Here is a 19,531-nt window from a genome sequence, read left to right as displayed (position 1 = left end):
TTATATTACTCCTTTTGAGAAATTGTTCAGCTGATGAAGCCTTTGGCGAAACGTGGACACCGATCTAGACAACACGTCCATCTTCTTTCGGCTGTTCCTTCTGTGGAATTCGTCCCAGTTCATTGTGATACAATTACTTACCAGGAATCTTAGAATCTATAAAAAAAGAAAAACAGATTAATTAATAATTCTTACCTTGGCCAGTAGTATTCTTGTTAGTTTGTAAATATTGTATGTATTGTCTGTTGTTTTTGTATTCACTTTGCACCTTCTGCACTTAATATATATTTAATTTGCATTTGATATTTTGTGTTGTTTTCCTAGTCTCCAGCACTGCAATTTCACACAGGTTTACTGCAGCCTGCATAGGCTACTGGTGTAATCTACTGTTTCCGGGTACATGACATCTACATATGAACATGTCACTTTAGATTTCCATACAGCTCCATTCATTGTGGACAGAAACCTTTGTCTGGGCTAGTAATGTTTTACTGCATTGGGTGTGTTACTTTCCATGGGAACACAGCTTTGATTGTAAATACACTTACCTAGAAGTAAATACACTTACCTTGAAAAGCATCTAACTGCCCAGAGAATACAAATGAAATGGGGCTGGGTGGGGGGAGAACTATAGTGTTCTCCAAAAGGATGCTTTGACAGTAGGGTCGTCAACTGTAGGTTAGGAAATTCCTGGAGATTTTGTTTTGGGGGGGCAGCACTTGGGGGATGACAGGGTTTCAGGAAGGGAGGGACCTCAGTGGGGTATAATGCCATAGGGTCCAGCCTCCATAGCAGCTATTTTCTCCCAGGGAAATAATCTCTAGAGATCAGTTGTAATTCCTGAAGATCTCCAGACCCAATCTGGAAGTTAGCCAAATTTCAATCTGGAAAAAGTCTAACAGGGTGCTATGTAATCTTTGACTTGCTGTCAATAAACTATTTGAAAGCAGCAATTTTATGATACAGGAACTTATCTTCTGCAGGCTAAAGAGGTGGCCATAGGAGGTTGAGGATTTTTCAGATACTAGTGGACTGTCTGCTTATCTGTTACTGTACACATAGAAATGCATGCCAGAAGAATGATCTGTTGCAGCAAAAAAGAACCCAGTGGCAATTTAAGCTGATCAAATATCACATTAAATGTTATTGGCAAACACATATAATGAACCTTTCCTATGCTAATTTGATAGAACACTTTAGGAAATACAGCTGATCAGACTGAGTTTTTTGCAATGCTGCAGTCATGGGTAGAATCATTAATTAGGACTCCATTTCTAGGTTGTTCTGTTTCTGGTTTTTGGGGTTGTTGGCTGCATCTTATTAAAGATCCTCGGAATACTGATTTCATGAAAAACACTGGCCTGTCCAAAACTACTATTTGAATTGCAAGCTGGGGACACTTAGTTGACAGTAGTTCTGCTTAGTCATGCTTTCCATTGCTATAGATTGGTTATTATTGGCTCTTGCGCTCTATAGATTGGCTCATGTGCTCTAATCCCTACTTTTTGCTCCAAATGGCAACCGCTTTACCTATTTATAAGAAAATCCACTTGCAAGAAAGTTTTTCAACTTGCCTTTTTATATGGCAGAGTGGTATTAAGGAGGTATAAAGCTATTAAGCAGAGGAAGGGTCCAGCCTTTTGGAGCAAGCATAAAGCTGGAGCCTTTCTCTTGAAAGCACATCTGCTGATAGAGAAGAGCCCTCTTCAGATCCTGTTAGTAGAATGAACATGTGTTGGTGTGTAGGGAGTGGGACCGCAGTGGCATGCTATGCCCCAACCTTTACATGCTCAATGGCACATATTGTACAGCCTAGACAGTGCTTGCCATTGTGATCCTAACCCTTCCCCCCATCTATATGGTTGTTCTACCCATATTGAATATCTGAAACAGACTGTGATTGGGCAGCCCAATCCTACATTTTTTAAATTGGAGGTAAGCCACATTTAATTCATGGGGGCTTTTTTCTTCTCCAAAGCATCAAATAAGAATGCCACTCAAGTTTGGGGATTCTTACTTCCAAGTAATCCCTGTACTGATCTTTGGACATACTAGGGTTGCCAACCTCCAGTTACTAGCTGGAGATCTCCAGCGATTACAACTGATCTCTAGCCAATAGAGATCACCTGGAGAAAATGGGGGCTTTGGATATTGGACTCTATGGCATTGAAGTCCCTCCCCTCCCCAAACCCTGCCCTCCTCAGGCTCCACCCAAAAAACCTCCTGCCAGTGGCAAAAAGAGACCTGGCAACCCTAGGACATACAGATACACTATAATGTTCTGAGACAAGCTGGGTAAATTTAGATTTCCTGTCTTGAAAAATAAGTAGCTGGGGCAGAAAGTAGCCAGAATGCACTGGAACTCTTGAGCAGGGAGATTTCATTTCCCTCTTGAATCACCAACCACTCAGAATCCCTTTTTGAGAAATTGTTAGAGAGAATTACTGTCAGTTTTTGTAAGCTTTAAATCCCTAAAACAAAAAGATTACATGTGCTAAGAGGTGAGAAGCTTTACTTTTACTCTCTTTTTTTTTTGTATGGAACAAGATTACTTTTTGAATTTATATACTTTAATTTGCTGTTTAAAACCCTTCCTAAATACAGACAAAATTTCCAGTCTCCAAAGATTACTCTGTAGATTGCATTGGATCTTTAAGGCCAGGGAGTTCATTCACATGTATATTAATGCAAGTGTCATTAGAAAAAATTCTCAGTCTTACCAGTTAAATTTGTGTTTTGAAGTTTCCCTAGTGTTGGACTATCTTTACTCCAGCTGTACTCTTGCAGTTCAGAATTTGAGATCCTGGTCAAGCTATTTCCAGATGTGGTAGAGTATTTAAAAAAACAACACCATTCTTAATGTGTACAAATTAGTTTTTAGCATTTGGTAACAAAGAAATAACATCTACTGTTGCTTCTACTTGGAAAAAGAATGTGGTGATGAAGGAGGTTGTTAGTCCTGAAGAAAGATTGACCTAACATCTCTCCTTTCCAAATTATTGAAACAAAATCCTTAGGAAAATGGGGAAGGAGAGCTATTGTAAATAGGAAATTTCCATGGGTCCTAGACAATAAAATAATAAATTTTAGCTTTGAAGTGACTTTCCCTGGTGCCCTGTGTGTTCTTTATTTTCCAATTGGGATACAATGTGCTGGTCTCGTATTCTCACAGAGATGAGAAAAAACCACAGGCAAGTTCATGCAGCTCACACCACTGAAACGGAGTTTACTTGCTTTGAAGCTGTCTTACTATTGAGCCATTCTGAGGTACTACTTATAATAAATACCGGGTCAATTGTTGGAAAATACCACATTTTAATTCTGCATGACAACTCCTATGCAGATTTATTTTAATTTACTATATTTCTTATATTTATTTTGACTTGAATAGAAACAATTTCCAGAATAGGACAAAATGTGTTCACAAAACCTTTGAAAAGAAATACATTGAAACAAAGCCTGGTCTAACTGAATATTCTTCTTAAAGTTTGTCTTCCAATCAAAGCCTGCATTTCTCTCCTTCACTCTCTGTTCCTCTCCCTACAGCCATACCTTTCTAACAGACAGGGATAGGTTTGAGAGAGAAGTGAGTCTTTTCCTCCATTTTCTCCTATTTACAACGAGGATGCAATAGTACATTTTACAATCCCTTTTAAGGTCACATTTTACCAAGGCCTTGTGTATAAGAGAAATGCAGGTAAAGGTGGGGGGGACAGTTTTGAGGAACAACCAGTTTTTCCACAGGCAGTATAGTTGATGGGGAGCCACGCCTAATCACCTGCTCTTTCAAGTGGTCCTCTGACGTCTTATGACCTAGAGAAAGAATGGGACATCAGTTCTGCCGGTAGTTAACCCGTTAGTATACAAAATTATGGACTAGACATACAGAACCTAAACTACTTTAACCCTGAGTAAATGGGGCAGGGTCACAACTGCCTGATGACCTGTATCGTATGTTACCTGCCATCTCCGATACAGCTGGAGCTTCTTGCCATCGTGGTGGTTCATTGTGCAGCTTCTGAAATCATGGAAATCTTTGCCAGGAAGCTGCTGTTAGAGTTGTGAAGGACTCAGTGTACAAGCTGCAGTTCTCTGTGTAAATTTATCCTTGGGACATGTCTCACATTGAACACTTTTGTACATAGGGTAGCCAGATCCCACCTGACCACCGGCAGGGGATGGAGGCCCCGTGAACTGGCTGTTGGGATACAATCCTGTGTAACTGTCATTCATCATGGCTTTGCTTAAAGATGTTTCTCATGTATCTGAATAACTGATGGGCTGAATGTTTTGGATCTCCTCTAAGCTACCGAGCCCAAATTTTGAAGCATATTATCTTTATAGTGGTCGAAGACCCAGAGTGGTATTTTTCTGTACAAAGTGAACCCATTTGCAACAATAAAGTTGGTACAATGTATTAAGAAGGGCTGGTCAGTAATGGAGCATAGGCTGTCACAGTATTTCACATACATTTGTCCTATTGAAAGAAAGACTAGGTTCCCCCACCACCACCACATATGTCGTTAAGAAAAAAGGGTGGAGGGCTTCTTAAATTCACATACATTACAGGTATGTACAGCAGTTTTAAAAAGTTATACACAAAAGGTTTTTGGGTTTTTTAGGGGATCATCTAACATTCAGGCTATCTTCCTTTCAGGTAAATGTGACACATTGTGTGCCTAACGGTGCAATCTACAAGGGGGGTGAAACTGCATACGAGCCAGTGTGACCCCTATGCCAGCGTTCGTGCCACTTGCGCCATGCAAACTGGCACAGACACCAGTGTAGGGCAACTTATGCCGGTGCCAGAGAGCGATGTGACAGCGCAGTGCTCTGATGATGGCGCAGCCTCCCTGCCAGCATTCTTCTGGTGTAAGTCCCCATGCCAGCATCCTGGGAATTGTTCCTGGGGCGTTCTTGGGGGCAGAGCAGCCTTTAGGCAGTTTCCTATCCCCTTTCAGCTCCAAAAAGCACCATTTTGCAGGTGTCAAGGTATGCCTGCTAAAATTGTTCCACTTCCCCCCCCCCAAGAAATAATTTTAAATTCTTTTTTAGGCTTGCTGCATTGGTAGCAAGCCACTCTGTAGGCGGCGCAACTGCCTCTGGCCACCGTTGTACCACACACACACCCCTTAGGAATGAGCTGCTCGTGAAAAAGTAAGATGTAACATTGAAGTGTGGGAATACCTCTTCTTTTGTAGAACTTGAAACTATGTTCATTATTTTTCTTATGAATAAAATTATGTACAAACTATTCATCATACTGCAATTTAAAATTTGCCAGATGATACTGACCACAGGCCCACAGTTAGCCACTTGGAAAATAAGGTGATAAAAGGTTACCAGGTTTTTTTTTCTTTAAAAAAATATTTTTAATCAGAACAGGTGGGAAATATAGAAACCATATCACAACAGCAATTACTATTACATCAAATGATCAAATGTCAATGATGAAAGGAACAATAATGAGCAGTAAATAGTGGTAATGAGCAGTAAATAGTGGTATAATAATAAGCATTAAATGGTGATTATCATAATAAATCTAAGCATGAATTTCATAAGATACCCTATACAATACTTGGTAAACATGACAATAATGTTCGACAATATTATGAAATGAATTGTGATTAAATACAATAGATAAAAAAACTTGCAGTGGTGATTACTATTATAAATCTAAACATAAATTTCTAAAAATACTTCCAAGGTATCAAAAATTGAGTTCACATATTATTATCATCTATCCACATAATATTTAGATGTCCCCCCCCTTTGACACCTTTTCAATACAATATAACAAAAGGATTATTAATAATTCATATAAGGGTTCCAGTTTTCTGAATGTGATGGTATCTTAAAGATGAGTTTTTGCAAAACAATGCTGACGTGCATACCAGGAATCTAGAGGTAGCCCTGAATAAGTTGGTAATTAAAGCTACAGTAATCGACAGTGAGTAAATATATCTCCTTCTCACACTTTTAAAACCTTCTGAATCTTCCACAGCTTGCACTGAGAGCCTGTCTCTCTTTTTGTCACAAGTTCACTATCCCTTTGATGCACCTGAGTTACTTTATAGAGAGTTCTTCCCAAGTGTGTGTGTGTAAAGTGCCTTCAAGTCGCAGCTGACTTATGGCGACCCCTTTTGGGGTTTTCATGGCAAGAGACTAACAGAGGTGGTTTGCCAGTGCCTTCCTCTGCACAGCAGCCCTGGACTTCCTTGGTGGTCTCCCCTCCAAATACTAACCACGGCTGACCCTGCTTAGCTTCTGAGATCTGACGAGATCAGGCTCGCCTGGGCCATCCAGGTCTGGGTCTTTGCAAGTACACTGTTCTCTTTAACAGTTTTTTTTTAAGTAAGTACAACAATCCCCCCCCCCCGCAAATCCCATAAACTAACCTAATGTTCAGTAATCTCAGAGAGCAAGACAACTTGCTTTCCTGCCTCCCTGCTCAGTAAAGGCGAAGAAGCCAGACTGTCCTCTAACATTCCCATGACTCTGATACACAGATGTCATTAGTAATAGCGAATGACTTGTGAAGGCACTCCAGAAGACTGCCATTTTCCTAAACATGCCATTCTGCTTACCTGGGATGACATGCGACTGCGGCCATTGCTGGCAGAGGCTACTCTACCTGCATGCTAATTTGCTGAGTATCTGTACAAAACCTCCAAAGCAAGCCCCTTGTCTGTGTCAGTTTCCATGGTGTTGTCACGCCGCTCCCCTTCGACAGCTTCACTTATCAACATTTTCCACCCGTCCTCTTCTGCATAATGTGCTGTTCATTCACCCAGAAAGTTCAGCTATTGTAATGATGGCTTGGGGGAGGGAAGAAGGCATGGGGGTGAAGAGGTGAGCTGTGTTCACAGAGGTATATGGGAACTTGGCTCTGGGGCACAATGGGGAATTAGAAAACACATCCCCGCCCACATTCGTGCTGCGCTTTTTGAAAAGCACCATACCCACAGAGAGCTGGGATGAGTCCGGGGGAAAGCATGTTGAGATCTGGCTGGTTTCAAACGCACACAACCCCGGTAATTGTATAAAGAAGTGGCAAGGACGTGTTAAAGCAGAAGCTGTGTGCCTGCGTGTGTCATGAAGGAGATGCTGGATCATAATGCGCCAATTAACATGCAAACCTTTTCCTGACTCGAGCCCTGCTGCTTGCCCCTCTAACTGGGTGCCTCTGTTAATTGGCTTCCATTCTTTTCTTCTCCACAGGACAGCTTCCCCGCTCGCTTTGGAGGCATCCATTTTGTGAACCAGCCTTGGTACATCCATGCCCTGTACACGCTAATCAAGCCCTTTCTCAAAGACAAGACAAGGAAAAGGGTAATTAGAGAATGAAGCCCATCTGCAATGCGATGGAGCGACACTCGTGACTCTCTGCCTCCTCTTCTAGCCTCTTTGTGGTGGGCTTTGTGTGGCTGCAGAGTGGCTGCAAGGCCTGACGCCTCACTTGGAGTTTGCCGAAAGCCAACATTTAATCAATATTTCAGCAGGAGAGAGTTATTTTCGGAATCACAGCCAGGCACCACAAACGGCCCTTTCATCATGTACAAACAAAAGGCACCATTTTATATTATAAACACACACATATATGAAGTGAAGATGTAGCATTTCCAGGGCTGTAATAGAGAAGGACCAGATAGAGAAGAAAATTCCCACTAGAACTGTTTGCATGCTTTCCACCCATTGCAGTCATTTTAATCGTGAAAGAAATTTCCCTTTTTACTTTTTCTGTTGATTCTTGTCCTTGTAAAGGGGAAGAAATAATTAACATTGCCTGAAGCATCCAAATTTCAAATGCGGTTATAGAGAAAACAGGACTCAGATGTGGCAAAGAGCCTGCAAATGTTGCTTTCTATTGTATACCATTTTTATCAGGGCTGGTATCAAGGTAGGGGAGACTGAGATTGATGGTGACTTGCCTAAGGCTGCCTAGTGTGTTTGTCTCGGGCCTTAGTCATAGCGTTGCCAGCACTGGGTTGGGAAATACCTGGAGATTTTGGGAGGTGGAGCCTGAGGAGGGGGGGTTGGGGAGGGAGGGACTCCAATGGGGCATAATGCCATAGAGTCCACCTTCCAAAGCATCTAATTTCTCCAGGTGAACTGACCTCTGTTGCCTGGATACCAGTTAAGGTTGCCAGGTCCCTTTTTGCAACTGGCAAGAGGTTTTTGGGGCAGAGCCTGAGGAGAGCGGGGTTTGAGGAGGGGAGGGACTTCAGTGCCATAGAGTGCAATGGCCAAAGCGGCCATTTTCACCAGGTGAACTGATCTCAATTGGCTGGAGATCAGTCATAATAGCAGGGGATCTCCAGCTATTACCTGGTAGTTGGCAACCCTAATACCAGTTGTAATCCCAGATCTCCAGCCACCACTTGGAAGCTGGCAACCCTACATATTCATAAAACTCAAGGAGACTTCCAACAAGACATATTAGACTAAAATTCTTCATCTAAAAATGCAAGCAAGAATCAGCCTGCTGAAACAGGGAAACTACATTTTTATAAGAAGTTAGCACTCTGAAGTGCACATTTGCCCAGCCTTCAAGGACAGGCCCTTCCACACAGCTCCCCCTTCCCAAGTTTAGTGAGTGGGGTGAGGTGGGGTTTCATTACTAGGATGGGTCCCCCATAAGAAAAGCTGGTTTCCCCTAGGCGAGCATTACTGAAAACCATAGCTTGAATTTGTCCTTGACCCTCTACACATGGCAGTGCAGTTACTCCATCTCTTGTAGTTTTTTTTTACTGTCTGCTTTCGTGCATTTGTATTATGTCCTTTTGATGTGGAGGAAGCTGAAAAGTGCATAGCGAATAGACAGATATTAATTGCATCTGAAGAAGTCAGCTCTAGTTCATCTAGGGTTGCCAACCTCCAGGTACTAGCTGGCGATACCAGCTGGCGATCTCCTGCTGTTACAACTGATCTCCAGCCAACAGAGATCAGTTCACCTGGAGAAAATGGCCGCTTTGAAGTTGAACTCTATGGCATTGAAGTCTCTCCCCTCCCCAAACCCCACCCTCCTCAGGCTCCGCCCCAAAAATCTCCCGCCGGTGGCAAAGAGGGACCTGGCAACCCTAAATTCACCTAAAACTTAGGCCAGAAAATTTAGTATTCATGTGTATTTCAACAGACAGATGGTTGATTTACAAGAGAATAGTTCCCCACCCCCCATCTTCCTTTCTAATAGTCCTGAATATTTTGTTACTGCCCATGAAACCACTGATCACAATGAACTAGCAGTGTCTTTTGTTTGCTGTTTGTATTTTTTTCTTTTTAGATCTTCCTTCATGGTAACAATCTGAACAGCCTTCACCAGCTAATACACCCTGACTGCCTGCCTTCAGAGTTTGGAGGGACACTTCCTCCTTATGACATGGGTACTTGGGCTCGGACGTTGCTTGGCCCTGACTACAGTGATGAAAACGAATACACTCACACATCCTACAATGCCATGCACGTGAAGCACGCATCTTCCAACCTGGAGAGGGAATGCTCACCAAAACTCATGAAGAGGTAAGAAATTAAAAAAAACAGGATTCTGTCGAAAAAATAATAATCCTGCTTAAAGTGGTCGTTTTATTGAAGTGAAAAAGACGGGGTACTTCACCTTGAAGAGAGAGTGCTGTCTGGCCATGAAAGAACAGCATTTAGAACAAATGCAGTTACTTTGTCCATTACTATTGATTGTGATTCAAACAGGTTGACAGTAAAGAGACCAACAAAGATGTATTAAATGGTTCAGTATTAAATGACACACTGTGGAATGCTCTTTCATGAGGCATCATGCATGCTTCTTGCCGTCTTGGGTCTCATGAACAATTGTTGGTTGTGGAGCATCTGGGCCATGCTTGTGAAGCCAAGGGAGGGGATATTTCCCCATAATGAGAGGTAAAATAAGCTCTAAGATGTGCAGTTGTTCTCCAAAGCAAGGTATAAAAAACGTGGAATTGTATATGTTGTTGAATCTGCTGCCAGCTGAGCTCTGAAAGAAAACTTTCTAGAGAACCAATGCAGATATGATAGGGTGGGTTTTACCATGTTTCATAGATCAAGACTGAGAATTAGGATCATGTGGTCTCTCTTCTCAGCTGTTCCCTCTCTCCAGTGTCAATTCTCTCTTTTCTAATTGACTTCTTTGGGTTGAGGGCAATCTCATCCAGAGCAGGCTGACTCGATCCCAGATGCACACTCTTACCATACTGCCAGGTTTGATATGCAATTAATAACTTCTTCGCCATGGTTTTAGTCAGTTGAAGTCAGCTACGGTCATAGCTGGCAATACTAGTAAAACTGTTCTGGTTGCCTAGCAACAGCCGCAAAATGCATTTGCTTCTTAAAGCTACAAGCACTCATTTTATCATTGTGGAGGTTTACTCCCCAATGCTTTTTATTACATTTCAGACTTTTCTGCAAACATGGATTATTTTTAAATCCAATTTCCAATTTAAATCCAACTTTCAATTTCAGGATTTAAGCATCCACAGATTTGGCCTTGTTGAGAATTAGAGACATTGTTGTTGGTGATGATGACAACAGTATAATGCAGATTTCTTACTGAGGATCTAGTTGACTCCCAGCAGTTTGCACAGATGTCATGCAGGCAGCCTTGAAGGGTCAATGGTACTGAAAGCCACTGAGAGATCCAGGAGAATCAATAGAGCTGCATTCCCTCTGAGTCTCACCGGCATGATTAAGACATTTTCAATGTCAAGAAGATTCTAGAAGCCTGAGTAAAATAGGTCAAGATAATCTGTGTCACCCAGAAAGGTCTTGTGTTGGTCTGCCAAAGGGGGAGATTTGAAATTGGCCCATAGTTAAGTAAATTGACTGCTTTCAGCAATGGTTTTCTTCTGCGCAGCCAGGTCTAGCGGTAACAATGAAAAGGGTAGATACACATTTTCTTGCCATTTTTTTCTGAAGATCATTTTGAGTATATTCAGTGTTACTGCTTGTTATAAATTTTTGCCTATATCTGTAATTACATTTGTGTGATACAGAGAAAAGTACACTATTATAGTAGTTGGCAAGTATGAAGACCACTTTTTTATATCAAAACATTTCGGGGACCCCAACATTAGTAGCTATACTAATAGTATCTGTTGATTGAGAAAATACGTAATGACAAAAGTCTTCTATGAATTCAGTAATGATTTTAATTAAATTTGTACTTTATTAATCACAGCTGCATCTACATACATTTCAAAAATAGTAATACACAAATGGGAACCTGCAGGGACTTGCGGAAGCCATATAATTTCACCCTCCCTTACTATTTCCTCTTTCCCTTCCCTGAAAGCCCCCATAGCCTCTTCCCTTTTCATGCTTCCTTCTCTCCTTCCAACCCAACAGCCAAACTACTGTTATCTGCCCCCATCTTAAGCTTTCCCTCCCACCTAGCAGCCTTTACTTAGGAAACCTATGGCTCTATGTGTGGTGCCAGTATAGGGTTGCCAACTGCCAGATAGTAGCAGGAGATCTCCTGCTAATTCAACTGATCTCCAGCCGATAGACATCAGATCACCTGGAGAAAAATGGCCGCTTTGGCAATTGAACTCTATGCCACTGAAGTCCCTCCCCTCCCCAAACCCCACCCTCCTCAGGCTCTGCCCCCAAAACCTCCCGCTGGTGGTGAAGAGGGACCTGGCAACCCTATGCCAGTAGGGTTGCCAAGTGCCCGGTGGTGGCGAGTAAAATCCCGCCGATCCACCGGGCTGCCCGCCGGCCAACTGATGGCTGGTGGGCACTGTGTGCACGTGCGCACACACATGCGCATGCATCACTTTCAGGTAAACTCTTGCAATCTTGGATAAAACTCTATGGAAACCATAGATTTTTAGCCAAGATCGCTAGAGCGTCCACGTTGCTTCCGGGTAAACCCAGAAGTGACGTTGGCATGCCATGCGGGGTGCACATGTGCCCCAGAAAGCTCCCGCCAGTGGAGATACGGGGCCTGGCAAGCCTAGGTGCCAGCCACTGGACCAGGCCCACTTGCATGATAGAGAACCCTCAAAGACCTGTGGGGTGGCACCTCACTTTCCACTCCCCACATCATTTCCCTTTTCCTTGCTCCTGGAAAGCCCCATATCCTCTACCCTTTCCCTGCCTCATTCTGTCCTCAGCCAATTACTATCCTACCTTTTGTCTGCCTCCAATCTTCAGCTACATTTATTATTCATTTACATTACTTATACTCATAGAATCATAGAGTTGGAAGGGACCGCCAGGGTCATCTAGTCCAGCCCTCCACAATACAGGAAATTCACAGCTACCTCCCCCACACACCCAGTGACCCCTACTCCCATGCCCAGAAGATGGCTAAAATGCCCTCCCTCTCATCATCTGCTTAAGGTCATAGAATAAGCATTGCTGACAGATGGCCATGTAACCTCTTCTTAAAAACCTCCAGGGAAGGAGAGCTCACCGCCTCTCGAGGAAGCCTATTCCAGTGAGGAACTGCTCTAACTGTTAGAAAATTCTTCCTCGTGTCTAGATGGAAACTTTTTAAATTTAATTTTAATGATGCCTGCCTGGATGGGGGCTCAGAGCAGGAAGGCTCAGTTGGGGAGGTGTGCCAGCAAGCCAGCTGGCAGATGAAGCCCAGCTGGCAGCCAGAGCAACACAGAGTTGGGAGGGGGGCATGGCAGCCAAGGAGAAGAGCCTGGAAGGAAGGCACAGGTGAGGGAAGGCAGAAACCTGCCCAAGCTGGATAGATTTGCAGACTCCTTGCTATAACTCTCTCCCCCGTCCCCAAGGTCCCCAGCCCACAAGTCAGGAACCTCAGCACTATTATTTTTGTACAATCATACGGTATACAGTGTTCTTCTCTATTTTATGTTTCCTGTTTTCTGCAGCAGCTCCCCACCTTTGTTAGAAACTAAAAACCCGGCACATTAGAAAGTGTTCATAGCTGCTGTTATATACTTCATGATAGATTGTTTTTTGACAATCATATCAAAGTCTGCACTGTTCCATGTTGTTGGAGATGTATGAAAGTGTAAATATAGCGAATCCCTAATCACAGAAGGAGAGACCTGACAAAGTAACAATACTTGAACAGTACTTTAAGCCTGCGAGGATTCAGACAGTGAACTTTGTCATCAAAAGTGCAAAATGCATTCTGCGATGGGAGATAGAAGGCACTCTTGCATTTTGACTCAGCCTTGAGGATATCATTTCCACGTCAAGTTACTATGATGACTCTGTTTCCTCTTTGTGTGCCAAATGTATCCAGGAGGCCAGAGGAATGATGTACAGCCAACAGAAAAAATACAAGGTGAAAGACATGATAGTTCCAAGCCAAATAACAGTTCTATCTTATTGGATTAAATCAAGGCAAACAATCTTTGTAGAAGGAAGGTGTTTAGAAAGATTAAAGGTAAAGGTCCCTTGTGCAAGCACCGGGTCATTCCAGACCCATGGGGTGACATCACATCCCGACGTTTCCTAGGCAGACTTTGTTTACGGGGTAGTTTGCCAGTGCCTTCCCCAGTCATCTCCCTTTTATCAGAGTCTATATTCTTGCTCTAAATTTCAGTGTATATATCTGAATGTACCATATGACCAGTTATAAGAAGTGAGAAGGCATCTAAGCAATCTGAAATGAAAGAGAGATGAGTATTCCAGGCTGGCAACATTTTTTTCAATTCTGCCAATCATTTTAAAGGGTCGAATGTTACTCTTCAATTATCTGCCCCATTTTCCAGCTCCGAATCCTCCAACAATCATCTTTGTTTTCCTCTTTGCCTGCAGCTTCCTGTCAGCTTTTGTGTGTGCCAGGAAGGGAGATATGGAGATCAAGCCTACAGACCCTCTCATCACTTCAGCAAGGAGTAACCTCTGCAAATGGCTGGTTACCTAGCAACAACTTACAATTTTCCCCAGTCTGAGGACCAGTTCAAACATACTTAAATAACACAGTACAGCCTTCACACAGACATCTAATGTTTCACGTGGATGAATAGAAAATAATTTCCATATCAAACTGGTAGAGTTGCCACCCAAATAAAATTGAAATTACCTCACCATTTGGGTTGCCAACCTCCAGGTGGGCACTGGAGATCTCCCAGAATTACTACTGATCTCCAGACTACAGAGATCAGTTTCCCTAGAAAAAATGGCTACTTTGGAGAATTGTGAGAACTGTTCATTTATTCCTACTCTTTTCTTCCTGTCATTTAAACAATTGTTAATCCATAAGAGGATCCATCCTCTTATCCCATGACCTCTTATTTTACTTAGGAGTCTTTCATGAGGTATTTTGTCAAAAGCCTTCTGAAAGTTGGTTCTTGTAGGTTATCCGGGCTGTGTAACCGTGGTCTTGGAATTTTCTTTCCTGACGTTTCGCCAGCAACTGTGGCAGGCATCTTCAGAGTAGTAACACTGAAGGACAGTGTCTCTCAGTGTCAAGGGTGTAGGAAGAGTAATATATAGTCAGAAAGGGGTTGGGTTTGAGCTGAGTATTGTCCTGCAAAAGTATTGTCCTGTAAGTATCAAGATAATGTGCTGCAGGAGTATATCGTATACCTTGCAGCTGTGGAGAAGTTTACATCGGGACCACAAAATGCAGCATACAAACAAGGATAAAAGAACATGAAAGATACTGCAGACTTGGCCAACCTGAGAAATCAGCAGTGGCTGAACATGGACTGACACAAACAGGACACAGGGTCTTATTCCAAGACACTGAAAGACTGGACAATTCTACCAACTATTTTGTCAGATTGCACAGAGAAGCCATTGAAATTCATAAACATCAGCACAACTTTAACAGAAAAGAGGAGAGTTTAAGAATGAATAAGGCTTGGCTTCCTGCCCTGAAAAACCTCCAGACAAAGACAACATTCAACAATAGCCATACAGATTAGCTTTGGATTACACACATCAACAGATCACTTCAGGATACAATGGTTCCATATTAACATACCATACCCTCATTAGCACATTATCTTGATACTTACAGGACAATACTTTTGCAGGACAATACTCAGCTCAAACCCAACCCCTTTCTGACTATATATTACTCTTCCTACACCCTTGACACTGAGAGACACTGTCCTTCAGTGTTACTACTCTGAAGATGCCTGCCACAGTTGCTGGCGAAACGTCAGGAAAGAAAATTCCAAGACCACGGTTACACAGCCCGGATAACCTACAAGAACCAATGAACTCTGACCGTGAAAGCCTTCGACAATAGCCTTCTGAAAGTTCAAGTATACAATGTCTACAGAGTCACCCTATGTTATCAAAGTTATCTATTGTTATCTATTGATAACTTTCTCAAAGTTATCTATTGTTCACTTTCTTCAAGAATTCCAAAAGTTTGGTGAGGCAGGACTTCACTTTGCAGAAGCGATGCTGATTTTCCCTCAGCAGGCTTTCTTCCTTGATGAGCCTAATAATTGTTTCTTTAGTTACAATTTCTACTAATTTGCCTTGGGCAGATGTTAGGCTAACTGGCCTGTAATTTCCTTGTTCCCTTCTGGACCTCTTTATAAAATCAGTGCAACATGTATTGCCTTCCAGTCTTCTGGTACAGTGACTGATTCTAGTGGTAAGCTATGTATCCATATAAGAAGATCAACAATTTTTCATTTGAATTCTTTAAGAACTCTTGGTTGTATGCCACCTGGAGACTTATTGGTTTTTAATTTCCCCAGTAGTTCTAGAACTTCATCTCTCATCACCTCCATTTTACTCAGTTCTTCAGACACTCTTCCTGAAAAGAGGGGCTGTGTCCTAGATACATGCCCCCATACTTTCCACAGTGAACAGAAATACAAAGAATTCTTTGAGCTTCTCTCCCCATCTTCCCTAGGGCTGCCAACCTCCAGGTACTAGTTGGAGATCTCCTGCTATTACAGCTGATCTCCAGCCACTAGAGATCAGTTCACCTGAAGAAAATGGCCACTTTAGCAATTGGACTCTATAGCATTGAAGTCCCTCCCCTTCCCAAACCCCACCCTCCTCAGGCTCTGCCCCAAAAGCCTCCCACCGATTGCAAAGAGGGACCTGGCCACCCTAATCTTCCCATCTTCCTTTAGCAATCTTTCTATTCCTTGGTCATCCGAAGTCCCAACTGCTTCTCTCGCTAGTTTCCTGCTCCTTGAAGAGCAGTTCACTCCTAGAATTCTCTTTCTGCACACCTAAGTTCAGTAAAAGTTTTGTTTTACTTTACTTTTACTGTAAAGGAGGAAGGCAGCAAGGAGCTGAGTGTCTTTTGCCCTAATAGACCAGCCACCCCTGCTTGGTTGGTTCAATTTGAATTTATGGAAATATGCCCTTTCTTAATGGCACAATGGCTTGGGAAAGTAGATGTATATTTCATACATTTCTTCTTTGCCCCTCATCTTTATGCACCTGAGGCAGGTGCCTCACTTGCCTTGCTCTCATTACAGCCCTGTTACTGAGTTACTGAGGCTTAATGTGGCCTGTTCAGCTAGTCAGCTGTTGTGTTCCAGTAAACACAGTCCATGTGTTCACTACTGGCTCCACTATGGATTCTTTCCCTGCCTAGAGATACAATAGAAGGAATTTTCTTTTTTACCTGAGAGATCAAGTTTTGAGAGCCTAGAGACAATACTGCCCAAGAACCAAATGCAAAGAAAACTTAAATGCTATTGCTATTGCTATTAAATGCTATTGGAAATTTTTTTAAAAATCCTTCGCACTCCAACAATAAGAAAATCAATATGTGCATGTTAGAAGCAAACATTTCCCCTCGTTTTCTGCAGAAGGAATGAATCATTGAACAATAATAGCCTGGAGGAGTTGGTGTAATGGGCAAAGAATTATAGGGAAATGAGCAGATGGGCGGTGAGAGCCAAGTGAATAGATCTTTGCAGTGTAGTCTGATTGATTGGTTACAGTGTACTGGTTTGAAAGGCACAAAGCTCAATTCAAGAGCGAAAGCCCAGCAGGACTGTCATAGGTTTTTTTTTTTTCATATGGGCTTTAGCAAATAAGGTTGTTAATAATACAAAGGGGGGAAAATAACAGAAGGAATGTAAATGACTGAGAATAGGAGCATGCAGGTTGCAAGAATTGCATTTATTAAAGGAAACCAAGTCATAACAGAATTTGGACTTTCCATGTTCAATAGAAACTTTTTCAGTTACCACAAGTGAAAAGCATGGCTCATGGTTCAAAACTGCAGTTGAGTAGAAGCATCCAACTTCCACATGCATAGGCTTTCTAGGTCTGATCATGGCCTCTATATTTTGCCTACCGAGAAGCTTGTAACTTGCATCCATTGGATGCTTTGGGTTTATTCAACCCACCAATAGGGTTGCCAGCTCTGGGTTGGAAAATACCTGGAGATTTTGGGGATGGAGCCTGAGGAGGGTGGGGATTGGGGATGGGAGGGACTTAAGTGGGGTATAATGCCATAGACTCCACCTTCCAAAGTGGCCATTTTCTCCAGATGAACTGAACTTTGTCACCAGGAGATTAATGGTAATAGTGGGAGATCTCCAGCCACCACCTGGAGGTTGGCAACACTACCAACCAATGAAGTATGGGGGGGAAAAAGGTTTTTGTAGTTTTTCAACCAGATGACAAGCATGTGAATTCTCTAACTGGTAACCAGATGACCCCTGGGGAGTCAGCCAGTGTCAGAATTTTGTACTAAGGTTGGTGCAGTGTCTTCAGAATGGAGCTATCAGCAACAAGCAGTGGGGAGAGATTAGAGGGTGGAAGAGGCCACCAGCACAGAGCAGCTGCCGATTGTTTAGGAGAATCCAGTGTGAGTGCAGAGACTGTTAATAATAGCTGGGCATTCCTAGCCAATCAGCAGCAACTCAGTGTAAAGTAACTCCACTGCAGCTAGTTAGTATGAGCAAAATGTGAGACACGGCAACTAGGCAGAGCTTCTAAACTAAGGGTATCAAACATAAGGCCGGGGGCCGTATCCCGTCACTTAAGAGCTCTTTTCTGGCCCATGAGCCAACTGAGGCAGCCACCCCCCCCCCCCACACACACACACACTGTGAATCTGGGCTAGTGAGGTATGGACTGTCCCAACCAAGTGACATTTATGTCATATCCAGCCCTCTTAACAATTGAGTTCAACACCCCTGTTCTAAACAGCAATGCCATGCTAGATGAGCTAATCTCCCTTGCAGAAGATACTCTCAAATTTGCTGGTGGCAGTGGTTACTACTTAACAGGAAGTTTGATGCCCTCCCAGGAGTAGGGGAAAGGGGTGTCAGCATTGTTTTCTAGCCTCCCAGGACCTGAGGGAACAGAGCTCATGAGTCCATTCCTTCACATCCCCATTGGTAGACTGCTCCTTTTCTGTGGCCTTGCAACTCTCCTTTCAGAATAATCTGCCTGGTCCTGAGCTTATTAACTTTTTTGTGCCAGGTAAAAACATTTCTTTTCTTTCAGGACTTCTGCCAAGTTGTGTAGGCCTCATATTCTTGCTCTCCCTCTACTTTGTTGATTTTTCCTCCTGACCTGGATAGCCCAAGCTAGCCTCGTCTGATCTCAGAAGCTAAGCAGGGTTGACCCTGGAAAATTATTTGAATGGGAGACCTCCAAAGAATACCAGGGTCATGGCGTGGAGGCAGGCAATCATGGGTTGCCAACTGCCAGATGGTGGCTGGTCCTGCTATTACAACTGATCTCCAGGTGACAGAGATCGGTTCACCTGGAGAAAATGGCCGCTTTGGCAATTGGACTCTGTTGGTGTTGAAGTCCCTCCCTTCTCCAAACCCTGCCCTCCTCAAGCTCCACCCCCAAAATCTCCAGGTATTTCCCAACCCAGAGCTGGCAACTCTAAGGCAATGGCAAACCACCTCTGTATGTCTCTTGCCTTGAAAATAGGGTTTCCAATCTCCAGGTACTGAACACAGGCAATGCTATAACAAAGTGACAAAAGTGTAATTCATATATATGTTATGCAAGTGTATAAAAACATATACAGAAACTTTCAATCCAAGGTTGAGGTCTTGAAAAAGAAGGGGTGAAAAGGGATACGATCATTTCAAGTCTCAAATCTTCCTCAGTCCCATTCAATCAAAACAGTAATATGCACACTTGTCTTTGAGAAGAGGCTTCTAGAGCCGTAGATTTCTGTTTCCCATAGGGATTAGCAAAAGCAACCCATGTATTCTTTTTTCATATATCAGTTCTTCCAACAGGATAATAATTCACTGATACATGGTTGCACAGACAATTTCAGCTAGTTACAATGTTACCAAACAGTGTATGAATTACACTTTTGTCACTTTGTTATAGCATTGCCTGTGTTCTGTACTTTCTTCCTAATCTTAGATATTAGTACAGAGGTGTTAATTTTTTGGTTGCTCAATTTTCAGGTACTAGCTGGAGATCTCCTGCTATTACAACTGATCTCCAACCAACAGAGATCAGTTCACCTGGAGAAAATGGCTGCTTTGGCAACTGGACTCTATAGCAGTATACCCCATTGAAGTCCCTCCCCTTCCCAAACCCCACCCTCCTCAGGCTCCAGCCCAAAACCTCCCACCGGTAACAAAGAGGGACCTGGCAACCCTATTTGAAAACT

At 42.8% G+C, this 19,531-nt stretch overlaps 1 protein-coding gene across 1 annotated transcript in view; it reads left to right on the top strand.

Annotated features, from left to right (window-relative positions):
* CLVS1 (clavesin 1) overlaps nt 1-19,531 on the top strand; it is a 79,138-nt gene that overhangs the window by 54,787 nt on the left and 4,820 nt on the right. The window contains exons 3-4 of the mRNA XM_056854115.1: nt 7,222-7,332; nt 9,284-9,519. Coding sequence (XP_056710093.1) covers nt 7,222-7,332; nt 9,284-9,519 — 347 coding nt within the window. The remainder of the gene's footprint in view (nt 1-7,221; nt 7,333-9,283; nt 9,520-19,531) is intronic.

Source organism: Euleptes europaea, chromosome 8 (assembly GCF_029931775.1).
Source record: "Euleptes europaea isolate rEulEur1 chromosome 8, rEulEur1.hap1, whole genome shotgun sequence".
Classification (NCBI taxonomy): Eukaryota; Metazoa; Chordata; class Lepidosauria; order Squamata; family Sphaerodactylidae; genus Euleptes; species Euleptes europaea.
This window is presented reverse-complemented; position numbering and strand designations above follow the sequence as displayed.